Below are 21,380 nucleotides of genomic sequence, written 5' to 3' on the forward strand. Positions count from 1 at the left end.
GCATGTAGAGGGACAATTGAAACTACGATGCACTAGAAGCGTCATGAAACGCACAAGGCATCCTCTTGTGAGTTGTTTTGAAAGATGAGTCCACATATTGTCACGAAGATAGCAATCGAGACCTTGGAAAAACGATGTTCTTTGCAACATAGGCTGACACTCAGAGAGCGCGCGCTTCAGAACACACTTCGTCGTTCTCGTTCCAGCGGCCGGCGGCCGCAGGTGCCAGCCTATCTCGCGTCATTTCTCCCTTTCCAAAAGCGACCGTCCCGGTCGGCTGGGTAGAATAAAGTTCATAAGGGGCAAGACAGCTCTAATGGCAAATGTGGTCACAGAAAACTGAGGATAACCACACAACACTGCGTAGGACGGCGAAGGGTTTGAAAGGTGCACTTCACTCGCGGGTGTAGTACGGCTTCATCCGTACTACGTGTACAACTTCGGGGCGGGGACGTCGTCGGCTCAAGCGAGGATCAACACTTTGGGGCAGGATCTCGTAATTCACATCGCTAAGCCGGCGCACAACCTCGTATGGTCCGAAGTATCGTCGCAACAATTTCTCCGAGAGCCCACGGTGACGGACAGGTGTCCACACCCACACGTGGTCACCGGGGTTGTACTGGACATTCCGTCGGCTCTGGTTGTAACGACGGGCGTCGGTACTCTGCTGGCTACGGATGCGGTTCCGAGCAAGCTGGCGAGCTTCTTCTGCTTTCTGGATAAAGTCATCAGCGCCCTCGCTTGCCGTGGTGCCGTCGCCTACTGGAAGCATGGCGTCTAAAGGTGTCGTGACGCGACGTCCATAGACAAGTTCAAATGGGGTGAGCTGGGTGGTCTCCTGCACAGCTGTATTATAGGCAAATGTCACGTATGGCAAAATTTCGTCCCATGTCTTGTGCTCTACATCAACATACATCGAGAGCATGTCGGCCAGTGTTCTGTTAAGGCGCTCTGTCAATCCGTTAGTTTGGGGGTGATAAGCCGTGGTTTTCCGATGGTTGCTGTGCGTCAACGTGACCACCTCTTGTATTAAATCAGCTGTAAATGCTGCACCGCGATCAGTAATGAGGACAGCGGGTGCACCATGGCGCAGTACAATGTTGAGGACGAAAAACTTGGCGACTTCAGCAGCAGTTGCCCGGGGTACAGCTTTGGTCTCGGCGTAACGGGTTAGGTAGTCGGTGGCGACAATTATCCATTTGTTTTCCGAAGATGACGTAGGGAATGGACCTAGGAGATCCATGCCCACTTGTTGGAACGGCGCTGGAGGTGGGTCCAGAGGTTGGAGGAGACCGGCGGGCTTGACGGGTGGTACTTTACGCCTCTGGCAGTCACGACAGGTTTTCACATAGTGCTGAACAGACGAAAATAGCCGTGGCCAGTAGTATCGCTGGCGTATGCGTGCTAGTGTTCTGGTGAAACCTAAGTGTCCAGCACAGGGGTCGTCGTGACATGCCTGCAAGACTTCTTGGCGCAATGCCGTAGGGACGACGAGAAGGAACGTTTCCTGACTGTTTTCAAAGTTTTTCTTATAAAGGACATTGTTCCGCAGGCAGTACGATGTCAGTCCTCGTGATAGCAGTCGTGGGATAACAACGTCAGCTCCTTGAAGATACTGGATAAGAGCAAGCAGGTCTGTGTCCGCACGTTGTAGGTCAGCCATCCGCACCGTGTCAACGACACCAAGAAACGGCAAATCTTGCTCCAAATCTGATGATGTCAGTGGAATCGGAGCACGTGACAGGCAGTCAGCGTCGCTGTGCTTTCGTCCAGATCGGTAGACGACAGTTATGTCATACTCCTGTAGGCGGAGGCTCCAACGAGCGAGGCGGCCTGATGGATCCCTGAGATTGGCAAGCCAACAAAGTGAATGGTGGTCGCTGACCGCTCGAAATGGCCGGCCATACAGGTAGGGTCGAAATTTACTGATGGCCCAAACGACTGCCAAACACTCCTTTTCAGTGGTCGAGTAGTTAGCCTCTGCCTTTGTGAGACTACGGCTCGCGTAAGCGATTACACGTTCCGTACCGTCTTGCCACTGAACAAGAACGGCACCGAGACCAATGTTGCTGGCGTCCGTGTGGATTTCAGTTTCAGCGTCATCGTCAAAATGCGCGAGCACCGGAGCTTTTTGCAGTCGTTCGCGTAATTCTGTGAAAGCCTGTTCTTGTTCTTCCGTCCACAGAAAAGGCACATCGTGGCGTGTTAATCTCGTCAAAGGCTCAGCTATTTTGGAGAAACTTTCAACGAAACGACGGTAGTAGGCGCAGAGTCCTAAAGACCTCTGAACAGCCTTCTTATCTGTGGGACGAGGGAACTCAGCAACGGCAGCCAACTTCTCAGGGTCTGGCCGAACGCCCTGGGGGCTAACCACGTGTCCCAGAAACTTGAGTTCCTGAAACCCAAAGTGGCATTTTTCAGGCTTGATGGTGAGGTTTGCCTTGCGGATAGCATCAAGAATGCTCTTCAGCCGAGCCAGGTGTTCATCGAACGTGCTTGAAAATACAACGACGTCGTCCAGGTAGACGAGGCATGTCTGCCACTTCAGTTCAGCGAGTACAGTGTCCATCATTCGCTGGAATGTGGCGGGAGCGGAACACAGGCCGAATGGGAGGACCTTAAATTCGTATAGCCCGTCAGGTGTCACGAATGCAGTTTTCTCGCGATCGCGCTCGTCGACTTCGATCTGCCAGTACCCTGACTTAAGATCTAACGAGGTAAAGAACTGGGCATGACGTAGACGGTCCAAGGCGTCGTCAATCCTTGGCAGAGGGTAAACATCGCGCTTGGTGACTTTGTTAAGCCGTCTGTAGTCGACACAGAAGCGCAGTGTATTGTCCTTCTTTTTTACCAGAACAACGGGGGACGCCCACGGGCTTGTCGAAGGCTGAATCACGTCATCGTCCAGCATTTCTTTAACCTGGCGTTTAATCGCCTCTCTTTCCATTGGCGACACGCGATATGGATGCTGACGAACTGGGCGCGCCGATTCCTCTGTGAAAATACGGTGTTTCGAAACGGAGGTGCGCTGAACTTTAGATTCTGTAGAGAAGCAGCTAGAGAATTCGCTCACGAGGCCTAATATGCGTTGCTTCTGTTGTTCCGACAAACCGGCATTAATGTGAATGCGGCTGAAAAGCGTGGTAGCATCTGTCACGTCTGGGGAAGTCACCTCTAAAGTGCCGACGTCGGAGAAGTCCGCAATTTGGTTGAGGAAGGCGACAGCCGTGCCTTGAGGGACGTGCTGAAACTCGTTGCTGAAGTTCGTCAGAAGAACTAGTGACCGCTTGCTCTGCAACTGAACAAGGCCTCGAGCTATGCAGATATACCGTTCGAGCAGCAGCAGAATATTTGCCTCAGCAATGCCCTCACTGTCGTCGAAAGCGTCGCAGGTTACAAGGGTTAATACGCTGCTCCTCGGCGGTAACGTGACGTTGTCGTCGACGATGCGCAAGGCGTTGTCATGACTGTCGTACTTGTTGCTTGCTATGGCATGCGCTGTCGAAAACGTTACCCGCGACTCTTGCAAATTAATGATGGCTCCATTAGCCTGCAGGAAGTCCATCCCAAGGATCAACTCTCGCGAACAACTCGGCAGGATAACGAAATCTCCGACGTACGTAAAGCCGCGAATATTCACTCGTGCTGTACACCTGCCCACGGGCTTTAAGAGGTGTCCTCCGGCAGTACGGACCTGCGACCCAGTCCACTGCGTGTAAACTTTTTTCAGTTTAGCGGCAAGTTCTCGGCTCATAACAGAGGTGTCCGCGCCAGTGTCGACTAAAGCTGTGACTTCTTCGTCGTCTATGCTGACTGGTATATCCGATGTTACGACGTGCCTTGGATCCCCTGAGTGCGTTTGAATGTCGGTCTGTTGTCGTCGCTGTCGTCGCTTGCGCCGTAATGGAGGATATTCGGTACATTCGGCGTCAGCGGCCTCACCTCCGGAGGTCGCTGAACTCAGTTTTCCCGGTTTGCAGGGCTGGGCGAACGGCGCCTAGGGGCGTCTCAACGGAAGGCAGGACTTGGCGACCGGTATCGTGATGGAGCCGGTGACGACGAGCGAGGCTCGTGCCTTGGCTGTTCGAAGAAATTGGGACGACTCGCCAGGAAGCTCTCGATTTCCACCGGACGCTCACCAGGTCGTGGACGCGGCGCATTCGGAGAGAACCCACGGAGACCCACGCGTCGGTAGGGACACGTCCTGTAGATATGGCCGGCTTCGCCGCAATGAAAACAGAGCGGACTGTGGTCAGGAGCGCGCCAGACATCACTCTTTCTTGGCCTGGACTCGTTGATAAACGGCGCATTACGACGGCTGAACCCGACTTCTGTCTGTTCCGTGGTGCGCACGACGTTTGATGTATTGTACAGTGACGGACGTCGTACGGCTTCCGCATATGTCATCCTAACTTGCTCCTGCGGTTGTGGTGCCCCGAAGCGTTCAGGAACTTGGATGGCTTGCCTGATTTCGTCTCGCACCATCTCCGCCACAGAAAGTCGCGCGACCGGGGGCTCGACCGCCTGCATTTTTTGGAGTTCTTCTCTTATGACCGCACTCATTAATTCTCTCAGGTCGCTGACGTCGCTTCCCAGTGTCACGTTAGGGACGCCACTCGAAATTGAAGTCACGTTTCGATTGTACTGCCTGGCGCGCTGTAGTAGTGCCCTTTCCATTGCAGTGGCTTCAGCGAGAAAGGCCGCAAGCGTAGTCGGTGGGTTGCGGATAAGGCCGGCAAAGATTTCCTGCTTTACGCCTCGCATTAGGTGTCGAACTTTTTTGTCTTCGGGCATTGAAGCGTCTGCACGTCTGAAGAGCCGAGCCATATCTTCAATGTATGTCGTGACGCTCTCATTAGGGGCTTGAATCCTTGCCTGCATCGCCAACTCCGCTCTCTCCTTTCTGTCGGCGCTGGTGTAGGCGGCAACTAACTGCCGACGAAATTCGTCCCACGATGTCAGTGTCGTCTCGTGGTTTTCGAACCACGTCTTTGCGGAATCCCCGAGAGCGAAGTACACATAACGCAGCTTGCGCTCTTGGGACCAATCGTTGAATTCGGCTACCCTTTCGAAGTGGTCGAGCCAGTCTTCGACGTCTTCAAGAGCACCTCCGTGGAACACATTGGGTGTTTGCGGCTGATGCAAAAGGACCTGTGTCGGCGCGGCAAGCGCAGCAGTAGATGGTTGGTGCATTGTCCTGGTAGGATCAGGTAGCAGACCGTGCTGTGGCTGGAGCCCCTGAAGACGACGGCTGGTACGGACGTGTACCGGGGTGAGCTCTGTCGGACTACGCACTGGCGACGAGGCAGGAGTACGCTGCGTCTCAGGCGATCGTATCATTTACCCAGCACCTCCACCAGAAAATGTCACGAAGATAGCAATCGAGACCTTGGAAAAACGATGTTCTTTGCAACATAGGCTGACACTCAGAGAGCGCGCGCTTCAGAACACACTTCGTCGTTCTCGTTGCAGCGGCCGGCGGCCGCAGGTGCCAGCCTATCTCGCGTCAATATGAGGTCCATTCAATTTACCTGCACCACTGTGAACCAGTTTACAGCGGGCATGAGAAGTTCAGAAATGGTGCAGCTCGACTTCAGCGGTGCAAGCACCACGCGACACTCTAAACAAATGCCACGGTGCAGACATGGTGCAGGCATTCTGTTTTGTCCATCTAATGTGCAGTATCTGCGTAAGTTTGAAAGGTCCCGAACCACAGGCATGGTCGGCTTCTGAGGCATAAACATACCCCACGTTGGGTAGACATAGCAGATGCGCATAAGCGAGTTTCAGCGGTGCTTCTGCCCATGTGCTGTGTCGTCTGCTGTGCTGCTGTTTCATCCCTGCACATAGTATACACCAAGTCAGCACTGTCAGTAGGCAGTATGCATAAAGATCATTAAGCTGCCCTTTCACCTTTCCTGCATCTTTTGAAATGAATGGCATGGTTCAGAGGGCACCATTTCTGCACCACTGTTCTGAATGGCAGGGTGCAGCACTTCGTGACTGGTTCGGGTGATGCAGGCGAATCAAATAGACCTATGATGAACCACTGATATATAGAGACCACTTTTCATGGAATAATTGAGTTCATTGTAAGCAAGTGCGACTCTATAGTTTCTGCAGTTTGCCAAGTAAAGGTTGGATGGCAGCGTATACATGTTGTGCTCTGTGTATGTGCAGCAAACAAGGCCGGTCGGTTCAAAGAGGAAATAGTGCCAATTACAATCAAAGTGAAGGGAAAGGAGGTGCTGTTCGATACTGACGAGCATCCCAGACCCGACTCGACGGTGGAAAGCCTTGCCAAGCTGCCTGCCCTGTTCAAGAAGGATGGCACAGTCACAGCCGGCAATGCTTCGGTTGGTTCAACAAGTTTCTTGAACTTGAAAAAAACTGTTCCGAAAGCCAGGGGGACTCCTACTTGTAAACTTCTTTGCACTGGCTTCATTCGTGTGCATACTGTATGTTCGGGTTTAAATACAGTTCAAACGCCTAACAACCGCAAAGCCAGCTATTAGCTGGCTTTGCGGTTGTTAGGCGTTTGAACTGTATTTAAACCCATGTACCGTATTTTGGCGCGTATAACCTGCCCTTGCATATAACCCGCACGCATATCCGAAAAAAATGAGGACTAGGAAGTTACAACTACGCGCAGTCATCATTTCATTTTCAAAACAAATTTATTTCTAAACGACTGCCGCAACATTGTCAGTGCTGTCGTCCGATTCACTGCTGCCATCCGAGGCTTCATCGCCGCTCTCAATGACGTAATTGTCTTCGGAACCATCTCGCAGCAGCTCTGTTGCCGATTTTTTCAGCAGCGGCTACGATCTTCAGTTTCTCTTTCACTGTGAAAGACTGCTGCCGCCAAGACACTTTCGTTATGCCTAAACAAGGCTGGCCAAATGTGCAAACTGGGCTTGCAAGAAACGGCACCTGACTCATGCGAAAAGCGTGCGAAAAATATCTAATCAGACTTTGGCTGTGGATCTGGCTATAACCTGTGTTGGCCTCTTATTGGCTTAACACACGTCGATGTCAGTAGGCATGCGGACAACATGGACTCTGCACGGCAGGTCGCGCATTGCCGTGAAACCGACCCCCACCCCCTCCCTTCGCGAATCTTCACAGATAACCCGCACCCCCACTTTTTAAGCAATTTTTTCCAATTTTTGTTCAGGTTATATGTGAGAAAATATGGTATAGACTGGCAAACACGTTTCGAAAGCCTAAGGACCGCAGGCTGCTGTACGAATGAAGTAGTGTATTCTACAAGGTGGACTGCTCGGACTGCAACACCAGCTACATTGTTGAGATTGGGCGGCGACATGGTACTCGTCTCGACAAGCACACGAGAGACATCATGAAGGCAACGCATGACACACTTGCAAAGATAGAACTAGTGGATCACTACTTGATAAAAGGACACATGTTTGATTTTGGTAGCGTGATACCGTTGGCCCGGGAGCAGTAAGGCCAGATAAAATTCGAATCATGGTTTATTTATTGAGATTAGTCGGCATGCAATCCTGACTGCGGCTCCCTGCCAAAATGTTTGCAGCTGCTTCGTAGATAAGTAGGATGTATTCACTCTTTTAGACCATTCATGTATGATGGTGTCCAGCACAGGTGGCAAAACATCTGTTTTGCTTTTTATCTTTTGTTGAGTAAAGCCTGTGCCAAGAAGTCTACAAGTATATTTCTTGAACTTGTAGTTCCAGGAAGTTCTGTGCTGAACAGTGATATATGTACTTAATAGAATATTGCTAATGCACACGTTTACTTTTTTTATATGGAAGCGTTGGAAACCTATTATGTTAAGGAAAGAGGAAGCGCCTGTGTGGCTGATGCTACAGTCGAATCCCCCTACAACGAATACCGCTACAACGAACTTTCCGCCACAATGAAGATTTTCCAATTCCCCGTCAGCTGCCCATAGAAAGTAATACAAAAAAGTCTCTTGATAACGAAGGCGTTTCATTCGGTATTACCATTTCAACGAGCTTTTCGAGAATGAAACTGGGACTGAATTAAAATTTGAACTGCAGACTATTCAAATTAGAAGGCCCTTTCAAAGTTGTGGCGGTCGTATGTCCGCTTGAATGAGGTTTTTGAGAACGAAATCAAATTCAAAGTACCGATTTAAACCACTGCAGTTCATAGCCACGCGTGGTCATCACGCACCTGTGCAAGACTGCAGGGGATCACCGCACAACTGCAATCGCTGCCGTTTTCTCTGGTCTGTGTCCGGTCCAAATGGCTACACCAACAAAGAAGCGTAAATTTCTCTCTCTCGAGGAGAAGGCTCATATGATCGCTGAGGCAGAAAACGCTGCTCGCTAACCAAATTACTGAGCACGGTGTTGCGCGCGCAGGTAAACATGAACACATGTCACTCGATGACCGCGGAAACTCGAGTGTCAACACGCTGGAGTGAGAAGGCGCGAGCGAATTGACCTCCGTGCCGTCTCTCGCTTGACCGGGAACTAAACGTCGAAAGCACAGCGCACATGATTCTACTGGCACTAGTTGCACTTTGCCCACATCGCAGATCCCTTTGAAGATGAGGCCCGTGCAGGCGCTCACTTTGTGCACGTCGCAGATTGCTTTCAAGATAGAGCCCAAGCGGCCGTGCCGCAGCTGCTGTAGTCAACAAGATGCTAACGTCTCGTTGTCTGGGGAAAACGACAATGTGCTAGACACACTGACTCCGGTGACTGCTTTGAAAGTGATAGATCTTTTTCACTTCACCAGAAAAATTATCGGAGCCCACGACAATGACATTGCGATGGCTCTTTTAACGGACTGTGAGACTCGCGTAATGCCTTTGCTTGCCGTGAAGCGTAAGAAATCCAGGCAGACCGACATCCAGAACTAAAGCTTCCGGTAAGCGCAAGCTTGCCGACTTTGTAATAAATATGCAATGAAATTGTGAGCGTCATTGCGACGGTGCATGGTGCTGCAAAATGAGTGTTTAGCGATCGGCCGGGCACGCGCATTGAGTTAGGCGTTGGCCGCAATGTACAAACAATGCTGTAACAGCGGCGCAAAATGCATTGTCTCGTGAAGTTGACACTTTATCGACTGCCTTTGGTACGTCTCAACCTTTGCCATCACGAAGATTTCCCAGACGGTAGTTTTGGTTTTGTTCGCAGCTTTGCCATTTGGTGTACGTATATACATACCAATTTCGCGTCAACGAAATTCCGCCACAACAAAATTTTTCATGTGTCCCTTGAATTTCGTTGTAGCGGGACTCGACTGTACTATATCGCTGTTTAGCACAGCGGTATCTTTCTTAGATGACAAGTTGCTGCTTTAATAAATTGTGTGAACCCTTGTGTGCATGTGCAGTTGAACCTAATTTGCATATACGCAGTTTTACGTTCAGCTTTTGTCTTCAACAGACCAGTTGGAATCTTGCATTTGAACTTCCTTCTGTGTCGTTTCTTGGGTTGTTCTCTTTCTAGCTTTACACAGTTAGTACATAATAATTCATGAGAACCACGCAGGATATCCTAGTCAGTTTGATTTTGTCAGTATATCATGATGTGGTTGCTGCAAATGCGTTAAAAAGGCATATAGTTTTTTGTCCCTCTAAATATAAAGAGTTCCTAGTGTTCGCTCACATTTGTTATGTTTCCTTGTGTGCTTGCTTTTTTTTTCCCTCAAATGTGTTTCATACCAATTGAACCAATAACAGGTTTCGAAGCAATTGTTTCTTTGCACATATGCGTGTAGTCAGCTTCCTTGTGTGTGTGCTGCGCTGTAAGTGGCATAAATCACTGATGCTAACCTCAAGATACCAAAGAGGATGACACGCTCCAATCAGTCAAACTAACCCAACCACTGCAAACTGATTGCTTGCAGGGGATCTGTGATGGAGCAGGTGCTGTTGTTGTTGCCAGTGAAGACGCCGTCAAGAAACACAACCTGAAGCCATTGGCGAGGATAGTGGGCTACAGCTACGTGGGTGAGAAGGACTTTTACAGTCTGTGGTCTCTCTCGTGGTTGGTAGCAAGGGTAGTCTCTTAGGAGGAATGCACCCCTGTGCAATGTCATCCGCTACGAAATTCACGCAGGACGTGTTCATTTGCTGTGCAGCGTTCCTGTATGTTGGTGATGTGAAAGCTGCGAAAACTAGTACAGAAACTTGCATGACAGTTTCAAATGCTAGTTGCATGGGTGAGAGGTGCACAGCACACCACTGTGTGTTGTGAAGGGCCTTGTTAACAGATTCAATGTGAATGACTCACGAGACGTTTGAGTGGGCTGCGTTAAGCTCGCACATGGCCGAATCACAACTTCACTGCAGGTGTCGACCCCACGATCATGGGCATCGGGCCAGTCCCAGCCATTCGGCAGCTATGTGAAAAGACCGGGGTCAAGCTCCAGGACTTGGATTTGATCGACGTGAGTAGTGGGACACGTCATTTAAAAGTCTGTCGAATACGCATTGTCGAATTTGGAAACCGTGGTGCATTCGTTGGCCGTTTATGATGGCTACTTAGCTTTACTGTATACAGCATCAAACTAGCATGTGTTTCTTGCCATTTGAGGGATAAAGACAGTTTTTTTTTTTTTTTCATGAATCTGTTTATTCGGACTTCCACTTATATGGACATTAAGGTGATTCCCACCAATTCCAGGTAATTGGTGAGCAATGTACTTGGATCAGAAATAATCCAGAACCCTCCAGGATGCCTTCCTCCCATAGCTAAGATGTAGCTTTGACATATCAGCCCACATATCGAAAAGTTTCAGAAATAATGGACCCAAAGTTAGGGGCCTATCAGCTGGGAACACAAAAGGCATACAGAAGAACTTTGGGTTGGGTATGCAAAACCACTTGGGCCCATTATTTTTTAAACTTCCTGTTATGTCACATATGAGATGTTGCTGTATGTTTGTTTCTTTGATATGAAGTCAAAGCAGTGTCCTGTAACTTTTTTGTGGGCAAGGTCGGCAGGTTGCGGACCCAGACACTTCATCCTTTTTTAGTATTCTGTCCTTTTTTTATGCTAAGGGGGCATGTCCCAGATGTCTTACTTATCATTTCTTAAACTGTAGAATGTGGAAAGGGAAAACAACCACCAATTTTCTAAAAGGTATCAAATCTTAACATGTGCTTTGCCTAGAAAACCAGTATTGATGCTTTAAAGAATCCCAGGTGCTCAAGATTGATCTGGAATCCCCCACTACAACATGCCTCATAATCATATTGTGGTTTTGGCACGTAATACCCCAGAATTTCATTTTAATTTAATTTCAGTGCTCCCAGCTGGCTCACTAATAAGCTCTTCAGTATTTCTTTAGAAGCAGTGGCAGATATAGGGGCACGTAAATACCCCTTGAGATAAAATACAGGCAAGACATTGCACTTAACAATTCAAGGAATTTTACCAAGCAAATTTGCTGTATATTTACCTCACTAAAAATGTTGCTGAGGCTCCAAAAACACAGTTGCCATTGAAGTGACCAAGAACTTATAGAATTTAGTGACTTTTTAAGTTGCAGCAAGGGTCTTTAAATTTTCATCTTTTTTTTCACGGTAGGTGAACGAGGCATTCGCGTCCCAATTCCTTGCCGTCGAGAGAGAACTGGGTGTGGACCCAGAGAAGACCAACGTTAATGGCGGAGCTGTCGCACTCGGCCATCCCGTGGGTGCCAGTGGTGCCCGCATTTTGGCCAACATCACCTACGAGTTGAGGTACGTAACCCAAGGACAGCAAGGAAGCTCTGTTGAGAGTGCACTTCAAACTTTTGGGGTCAATGAGTCATTCAGCTCGTCAGCAGTCTAGTCATCAGTCAATCAAGAAAAACTTTATGTATGCGATGGTACCTCTTTAGCGAGACATTCCTCTCTTTGTTCTGTTGGCACGCTGCAAGGTCGCACTAAATGCCGGTGTTCCTAGTGAAATGTTAAAAGGGCCTACAACCACCTGGACCATGTCGTGAGATATTGGTGGAAATGAAAAGGCATTATTTATAGTGATAGAATAAAGCATGCGGTTTGTGATTTGAGTAGGAATTCGAATTTTAAATTGGCACAGAAAGTCTCAAAAAATCTAAGTTCCACCATTTTGTGGCAAAGCCTTGGTACTACAAATGAATGCACGCTTGTTGGCTGTTATTAAATGCACCATATCTATTCTTGAAAATCGAAGTCTTTATATTATATAGGCATTTATACTTTATTCTATGCTTACGATCTATAAAAAAAAAGTTCACACTAACAAATGGCACTGCCTTCGTCACCGTGGGGAGTGGCCACATCCCTCATTGCGTGGCGGCGCACACGGGTGCTTTTGTACGCACCCCAGTTCTGTGGTCAAAGGCCTCGTCCTTCGACACGCTGTCAAAAACTTCGGCTACTTCGGCCAGCAGCATTGCTGGGTAACTGCAGTCAGCCTCTGAATAACTTTTACGCAACATTGTAGGGACATTGCTGGCATTGCAAGCTCCACGGCGAGGCATGCTAGGGACAAACACACAAACGATCACAGCACGCCTGAACCATACAAAAAGCGAAATGGCGACTGGAAGCTGGAAGCGGAAGCACTGCGACTTCTCCCACGAGCAACTGATTAAAATGATAACCAAGTGGTGCTTTTTGTAATGGGTATGACTCGGGCGTCACACCGTAAGGGTGAAAAATTATGGCACCCGTTAGTTATTGTTGCATCAGTGCCATAGATCCCAGGTGCTCAAGATTGAGCACCAAAACTACTACAATAGCAAAATATTGTGTGATCTCCAATCACGAAGGCCATGCTGGCCGCCTTCACTGCTGCAACGCTACTGCTGCCTACATGGCGAGACCTAGGTGCTAGTATCTGTAGCAGCTGTAGCTCCATTGTTCCAACTGTAGCTCCAAAGAATGACACACGTCATAGCTTGAGGGGCAAGACGAATGTGCTCGGTAGAACACAATCTGCTGGAAACTTCCTCAGGAGGGTCAGAAGAGCAGGGCAAATCGAGCTGAACAAGTCCCGCGGAGCAATCAATCAATGCCGTATGCGCTGATAGAAAATCGAGACCCAAAATAACGACGTGGGGACATTCTTCAAGAATAGTGAAAAGAACAGAGGTCTGACAGCTGGCGACACTGACACGAGCAGCGCACATTCCTATGACGGCCGGCGTTCTGCCATCGGCGACACACACAACACAGGATGCAGCAGGTGTGATGACTTTAGTCAGGCGTCGATGAAGATGGTCACTCATGACAGAGATGTGCGCACCGGTATCAATCAAAGCCATTACAAGGACACCATCCACATATACCTGAAGTAAATTTCTATCCGTCGGCAGGGTCAGCAGAGGAATTTTAGTCCGGGTCGATATAGCAGTGTCACCCCTTGGAGCTGTGCCTGTCAGTTTTCCCGACGAGCGCCGGTATATGGGCGACTGAGAACGGCGAATAGTAGCTGGGCGAGGCAGGGGGCGTCGAGGAGAAAGCGAACGACTCTGCCGTGTAGGTGGCGAGGCCCAGCATGGTGGTAAGGCTCTGTGGGTTCTTCTGGCGGCGGGCGACTACCTGGTGAGCGATGGTATGGTTGGAACGCAGATCGAATTGAGGGTGTCCAGGTGTTGCAGCAGTGAGGATAAATATGGCCAACACGTCGGCAGTTGAAGAAAATAGGCCTGTCATCTGATGTTCGCCATTCCATTGGGTTACGATAGGGCCGTGAGGGGTACTGGTTCCGTGGAGCCGGGACAGTAGTAAAGGCGTCAAATCGGTTGATGAGGCAAACGGAGGAACACCAAGGTTTGCCAGCTCTTCGCGAACGACGGACTGGATGAGGGAAACCGTCGGTCGAAAATCGTTTGGGGCATACGTCTGGGAGTTAACCGGCGATGCAGCCTCTATCTCTCGGCGAACGATGCGCACAATGCTCTCGGACGTCGTCGGCTGAGGCACGGAATGGTCTTTGCACAGTGATGTAGCGGCTGTATTTGGAAGACGGGTATACTGATGGACAATTCGACGGCCTTTAGCTTCTTCGAAACATCTGCATTCACTTATGATGTCGTCGATGCTGGTGCAGTTCTTGTACACGAGGCGTCGTCAGCTATGCCCTTCAGCACATGATTCACCTTTTCATCTTCCGGCATTCGCTCGTCCACCTTGCGGCAAAGGGCAAGGACGTCCTGAATATACGTCACGTATGACGTCACGGTTGACGTCTGGGCGCGAGTGCCAAGTTCCTCCTTTGCGGCTCGTTGTCGCCCAGCTGTCCTCCCAAAAAGGTCGCAGAGCTTTTCTTGCATTGCTCCCAACTCGTTAGCTCCTCTTCGTGTGTCTGAAACCAGACCCTTGCCGTGCCTTTCAAGTAGAAGATCAGATTGGCTAACATAACGGTCTGGTCCCACCTGTTACTTTTGCTGACACACTCGTACAGCGGGAGCCAATCTTCGACGTCCAGGTTGTCGGTACCCGTAAACGTGCCAGGGTCGCAGGGCTGAGCCAAGATGACGGTTGGCATGGTGGGCACCATTGTGGTCGCCGTTGTAGCCTCTTTGCCAGTCGGCATGGTGGTAACGGCCAGGCTACGTCCGATTCGGAGCTCCGCCTCGCATGAGATGTACCCCGCGACTCCACTAAAATGTGACACAAGGATAAAAGTAACGGTGAACAAGTACGTCTACAGCAATAAAATAGCCTCGTTACACCTTGAACGCCCCCTTTTCACGTCACGCAGGCTATATAATCACCTCAGCTTCACGCGCATCTTTGGCAATACGAACGCTTTTAACACATCCGCACTTCCACAAGCCATCCGTATGTGGAATGATCTTCCCGATCATATCGCCTCTGATAATAACCTTAACACATTTCGCCAGAAGCTTGAGGTACATATTTTCTGTTAAATAGTGCTGTAACATGGTCTCGTCGTTTAAGTTCTTTTGTTTATTTTGTGATGTGTTGCGTTTTTGTTAGTTTTTTTTTCTTCACTTGCACTCAAATGCTCTTTTAGTGCTTATTTCGGAAACGTATTCTGTTGTGCAGCATATATTTTTTTTTCTTCACTTGCGTTGGAAACTTCTTTTACATTTTGCAATTTACTCTGTTGCGTTGCATTTTGATGTTCACTTGCATTGTAACCCTGTTCTATACTAGTTTGCGTGTGCTTTCATTGTATTAAGTACAAAAGACAGGCAGCGCAGGCAAGTCCCTAACATCGTTGTCTTCCGACACCAGCTCATGCCTTCCTTCTTCCACCTTGTTCCCAGCGTTGTAACAATATGGTACATATGCAGCAATGTGGCTGTTTTCCCTCTTGACTGTAGCGCCCAAAATTTTGTAGTACAATTTCGAAGCTTTTGTTGGTAGCCGTTACCACTGGCACGCAGTTGCAAAGCCTACAAGTTGCACCTTGCAAGATGCCGTCCACCATTACCATCAATTCTCTGTTAAACATATGTTAAAGAAAATATCAACCCTTTCCATCATTATTAATGCTGTCACACAGTGTCCACTACTAATGGGGGGGAGGTGGGGGGGGAGACATGGTCGCCCTATTGTTGTATAGGATGCATTGGTGAAGCTATTGAAGAATAAAAATATTTTTAAAAAAAGCTCGCTTGTACACCTTAAAAATATGGCTTGCCTACAATTCTGAAGTTGTCTTGCACTGCACTGATTTGTTGAGCTATAATCGTGTTTTGTCATGGGTTCTGAAGATACCATTGTGTGGTTGTGACGACAGATGGGCTGGCAGGCAAATAAATCTAGGTGGCCATGAAAGGCGCAAAGATGGTCAGTGGGTTGAATGTCGCAACTCGCAATGAACTCCTGCTCACTTACACCTGATGTTTATTGGAACCAGCCTGCCAAAATGCATACGAGTGCCCCCAGGTTGTCAGACATGTACACAATGAAGATGAGCGTACACCAAGTATATCAAAGAAGCCTGTCACTGCATTGATTGCATTTGGCGGATGCTCGTCTTCATTGTGTGCACATCTGACAACCTGGGGGTATGTTTCTTTTGACTTGCTGGTTGGTTGTAAGTGAGCACCTCTCCTATGTGCTTCCTTGTCCCTGCTATCTTTAATGCGATTAGCATTCTTAAGGTACATCAGGCAACTTCTTGGGCCGTCCGTCTGCCTGTCTATCTGTGTCTCTAACCGTTTTCCCACTTACCTGGGTAGTCCATGGTTGAATGGTTAGTGCATTGGGCTGCTGTGCTGGGGAGACAAGGTTCGAAACCAACCGTCAAACCAACTTGTCACTGAGTATGTGGCAATGTGTATATATATGTGCCGCTCTTTGCCGAACCTCTTTCACGCCAACATGGGTCGCTGTAGATGCGGGACTGATTATGTACCACTGTTCGAAGAAACTCTTTGAAGCCGACTTGTAGTACTGGCTATGTGCCACTCGGCTCTGTGCTGGTCTCCAGCGAACGTCTTTGATGCCAAGTTGGGCCACTGGGTACGTACCAGTAGGTGTGTGCCGCTCCTTTGGTGAGTGTCTCTGACATTAACTTCGGTAACTAGGTATATGACACAGGTGCCACTCTACAATGACCAAAAAAAAAAAACGATCCCTTAAATTTTTCCGACACATGGCAGAATCGAACCAATGTCACACACAGACCTTACGGTGGCATTGCTAGATCGTGCAATGTGTGCAGTAAGAAGGGCGAGAGAGAAGCCTTGCTGCATACGCGATTCGACGTTGGCAAATACAGTGTGTTGCTACATTGCTTCAATACTAATCGCATCAACGTTGAAATTCACTGTGAGATGGGTTTTGCCGGATCTTCTTTTAATTTTTGTGCCCGCTTCTAGCGTCCAAAAATATTGTCCAGTTGCCTCCTTCTATGTTCACATAGACCTATGCGATGCACATGGTCGAATGGATGTTGTTGGCACATCTGCCACCATGCCTGTGATTGGCGCTGGCTAACACTCCCAGAAAAGTGGATGGAAGGGTGGCCACTGCGGTTTGGCTCCCACCGCCGGCAGGTCATCTTTTTGTCCACTTCGTTTCCTTTTTCCTTACTATTTCAAATAAGCATAAATAACTTCCCCCTTGCTTTCCTTGGCTTCGTTGCCTGTTGGCTTCATACGGTTGTAATCAACGCAAAGCCAAGACCTTCAGTTCTCCTTCTTGCTCATTGCGTAGCCAGGGCTCCTCAATGACCGTCCCAACAGCACATCTCAGAAATCTATAGAGATGCTATTGCTCGAATTCGACAGTCGTCCTGGGATGGTTTCTGCTTAATTTTTTTATGCAGAGTATTCTTTGAGTCATCTCAGTTTTCGTGGTGTATCTCAGCGTTTTCGTGGGTCGTTCCCAAAGATAGTGCAGTCTAAAGATATGTGCCGCTGGGGCCACTGGGTATTTGTTGCTCTTCAGTGAACCTCTCTGATGCCATCTCGGATCAGTCGGTACCACAGCAACAACAAACAATAGTTATGTAGTGACATTTGTGTAATGCTTCACATTATGTAGATCTCAATTTGAGTTGAGTCTGCTTAGCTTTTTTCTGAAATGTTGATTTGCCCATTTGTGTTAGCAATTTTTGTTGTTTCTTCTTTTTTTCTGTGTTTGCAGGCACCGCAAGGGAAAATATGCCGTCGGTTCTGCTTGCATCGGCGGTGGTCAAGGCATCGCTGTGATGATTGAGAACGTCTGACGGCAGTAGTCGTCCGCTTGGCTTTGTTCACGATGTTATTGTGAGAGACGTATTTTTTTTATTACGCTGGACCAGCATTTCTGGAACCATTAATAAGGCATATATGTCACACACGTACATCTTTGTACTTTTCTACCTCTGTATAAATGCAGTTTTTTAAGATTGTTGCATTTTGTCAGTTTCTGAATAGTCAATGTCTAGCAACTTGCCCATGAAAGAGGCTAGAAACAGACTCATAAACAGACATACCTGATACGGAAAAGTGGTGGTAACTCGCCAAGCAAGACATTGTCTGAAAGAGGGCACGCTTACCATGAGAAGAAACTTGGTAAGCCATAGAAGACACAAGAACGAAAAGACGGGTGATGCCTTCGCCTTGAAGACGCCAGCTTGCTGTCACATTCATGTTGAAGCCATTTGTTAGAGCCTAGTTAATCCTTTTGCAGTAAATTCGGACTATATTGCAATCTAAAAGAGACAAGGGGTGAATTGGGCAAGTCTCAAGAACATTTACTGAACCACAACAGCCAAAATATAAAAATATACTTTGGATTCCATGCTGTCACTCTTATGTACTGGTGCTGCAGTTTTGGCACAAAATTCAGAGAATGGAACTTTGATCTTGACTTTCTTTCCTGATAATCAATCTACTAACAGGAAATAACTGAAATATTGTTTTAAAAGAAAGAAAAGAAACCGAGCGAGTTGGAAATCATCCGTGATAGAAACACATGGAACATGAAGACATAGAAAGAGATGAGAGCCCGAACCAACTTGGTGTTTCTCTTTTCCTTTAATGCAATGAAAAAGCATACAAAACTGTTTTCAATTTTAGCCACCATCGTGGTAAGCAACATATTGCGCCAATGTGTGCAAGTGTGTGCAGACGACCAGTAGCTGATGAAAGAGTTAGGGCGTTAAAAATGTTACGCCATCAGAGCACAACACTTGTGGGTTGTCAATGCTCGTGAGGGCCTTGCAGGAAGGACTACCACTGACACATTATGCAAACCTGAATGCACAGTCACATCTCGGCAGACGTCATTGTATCTTCAGAAAATGCTGCCTTTCAATGTCTTGAAGGTTGAAAACATGCACCTTTAGATCGTAGATGGTCTGTAATGGCTACAAGCCTAGTGACAAAACCACACAAAGGAGCAGAGAGAAGCGTCATCTTGGAGTGCTTCAAGAGAACAGAGCGTTCGCTCATTGCGGCAAAGCTGCACTATTGAGAGGCTATCTTTCATAGGCTGGTCAAACTGATGCAACGCTGGTAAAATTCCGGCATGAAATTTTAAAAATTCAAGTTCAGCCTTTCAACCTCTTATTACCTAATTCATTATAGTTCTGACTAGATTTTATCAGTCTAAACTAATGTAATATTTCTCCTTTGTGTCCCTTCAAGCTACCAGTGTCCACATTTGTGGACACTTTTTATAATGCCAAATACTCCCGAGTGAAAATTTGCATGACATTAATATCGCTTTTCTCAGCCTGGACTATGGTCTACTCAGCTTCTAAAGGAGGATGTCGTATCTCGGGCTGAGGCAGTCATTAAAACAAGAAATTATGGCTGCACACATTCTCGTAAATGTTCTTGGTGGCTACTAGTGTCCACATTTGTGGTCAGTTTTTTCTAAAGCCAAGTATGCCTCAGTGATAAGTTCTGAGGCATTCAAATCATGCAAGTTTATTAGCCTGCGTCCTGGTGTACCCTGCTTCCAAAGGAGTGCGCCTTATGCCGACTGAGGTGGTCGTTGAAAAGAAAGAAAATGTCTGCGAGCAGCTCACAAGATGTTCTCACACCTTATGTCCACATTTGTGGACACAGCTTCTCGGCTTCAAAATGCTTCTTATGTCGCCAGTTTTTTTTTATCTGAGCTCCTGAAATAGTGTGAAATAAACTTCAAAAAATGGTTACTCATTTGATTGCATACATCTCTTTCGGTAATGAAGAGGTTAAGGACTTGTGGCTTGCAGCATCCATGCTAGTGCTATCAGAGTCACCAGCACACTGCTCCCTTTGTTTTGTAAATAAAGCTGAGTTCTAGACTGTGACAGAATGGTGAATTAGCAACCTATAAGATGTGGTGAACAACATGCATCCAGAATTTATTCTGGGGACTTTCTGCAAGACATACGTGGTAAAAGAAAACAACAAATAAACGCATGCAGCCCTGTGCGAGGCAGGTGCCGCACCAATGAACTAGCGCACATGTTGTATGTTATCCAAGGGGTAAAGTCCTCTGAAACATTCAGCTTTAGTTTGGCCCCCCTTTGCATCTTTTGCCTGGTACATGCTAAACGCCAGGGCACAGCCACAAGAGGCGACGAATATCCGCCGTAGACCTAGGTGCTGGGCACTTGAGACACGTTGCAGGGCTGCCACTTACAGATCCCCAGATGTAGGTGACAGGGCCCAACCCAGCCCGAGGCTTCTGAAGAAAAACTTCCCCCAACCCTGATTCACTGTAGTCTCTCTTTAACTGTGGCTTATGTCTCTCAGGCAACAAAAGTGAATTCTGCAGTGATGAGTCACATTGAGGCTGTATCCTCAAACTAACTTTTCAGTGATACCAATTTCAACGCATGCCAATCCGCTACACAAGCAGCTGCAGACATGAAAAGGTTAACTTTCACGCGGATGCATTTGTCGTCGTTGTGACATCCGTGTTGTGCAACTGTTAGGTGCACCCACAACAAAAGCAGTGGGAAGGTTAATTATTGCGTCAACAAGTGCGCACAGCTACAGGGAAGCACTACACCTGACTATTGCAGCGTTTAGCCTAGGAGAAGAAGACAGCATTTGCGGTCTTCTATTTTGCGCTTCGCAATAGTTGTGTGTAGACTGGCTCAGAAACAACCCCTGTTGATTACACTGGTTATTTACATCTTACAGAAGTGTAGGCATCTGGGCTGGTTGCTTCAAGACTTCGGCAGAAGCAGCGGAAAATAGCATGATGTGAGAAAAGGACAGACAACGGCGCTTAAAAAAGAAATGCATCAGACCATGCACTGCGAGAACAGTTTGCACCCTTTGGAGCTTATCCTGTCCCCAAACATTTAATGGCCATCTCTATTTTATGCCTTTCTTTGATGCTGTGCGCCTAGTACTTAGGGTTGCAAACAGTATGCACATGACATAGCATTCTTGACACAAAAGTAGCAAGCACAGAGCTTTAAGAAAAGAAACGCAACTGAGGTAGATGGCAATTATTTTTGGTGGCAAGATATGCCCGAAAGGGTGTAGACTGTGGTATTTTTGATGCTCAAGCAAGAACTGCACGTCTGTAAAAGGAGTGCTACCAATGCACAGCATGGAGTTTCCTGCTAAATATACTAGAGGCAACTCTAATTGGTGCTGCGGTTGTTCAGCTAGTACCACGGGAATGAGGGGTACGTGGATTTGTCTCATCTGTGTAAGTGGCTTCAGATGTGCTTGTGGTGTTATTTATCATGCTTTGCACGCGCTCTAGTGTTTATATAACAGCATATAACATAGGGGCCCCCTCCACAACTCCTACGAGAGTTATAGGGTCCCACCTTTATATCATACCCAATGTACATATCTTCTTGTGATTAATAAATCCAAATTCAAAAAAAAAATTTAAGTTACCAAAGTTTCAAAGAAATACATTTGCAAATGCATCAAGTTCCTGCGCATGTGCATAGCCACTGTGAAATGTAGCACTTACGATGCAATATTTTGTGGAACACAATTGATTTCCCAAG

General features: G+C 47.7%; 1 protein-coding gene across 1 annotated transcript in view; it reads left to right on the forward strand.

Annotated features, from left to right (window-relative positions):
• Positions 1-17,806, forward strand: part of LOC119433595 (3-ketoacyl-CoA thiolase, mitochondrial) — a 41,641-nt gene extending 23,835 nt beyond the window's left edge. The window contains exons 6-10 of the mRNA XM_037700850.2: positions 6,181-6,356; positions 9,868-9,970; positions 10,313-10,410; positions 11,553-11,707; positions 17,567-17,806. Coding sequence (XP_037556778.1) covers positions 6,181-6,356; positions 9,868-9,970; positions 10,313-10,410; positions 11,553-11,707; positions 17,567-17,648 — 614 coding nt within the window. The 3' untranslated portion in view covers positions 17,649-17,806. The remainder of the gene's footprint in view (positions 1-6,180; positions 6,357-9,867; positions 9,971-10,312; positions 10,411-11,552; positions 11,708-17,566) is intronic.
• The last annotated feature ends 3,574 nt before the right edge of the window (positions 17,807-21,380 follow it).

Source organism: Dermacentor silvarum, chromosome 11, assembly GCF_013339745.2.
Source record: "Dermacentor silvarum isolate Dsil-2018 chromosome 11, BIME_Dsil_1.4, whole genome shotgun sequence".
Classification (NCBI taxonomy): Eukaryota; Metazoa; Arthropoda; class Arachnida; order Ixodida; family Ixodidae; genus Dermacentor; species Dermacentor silvarum.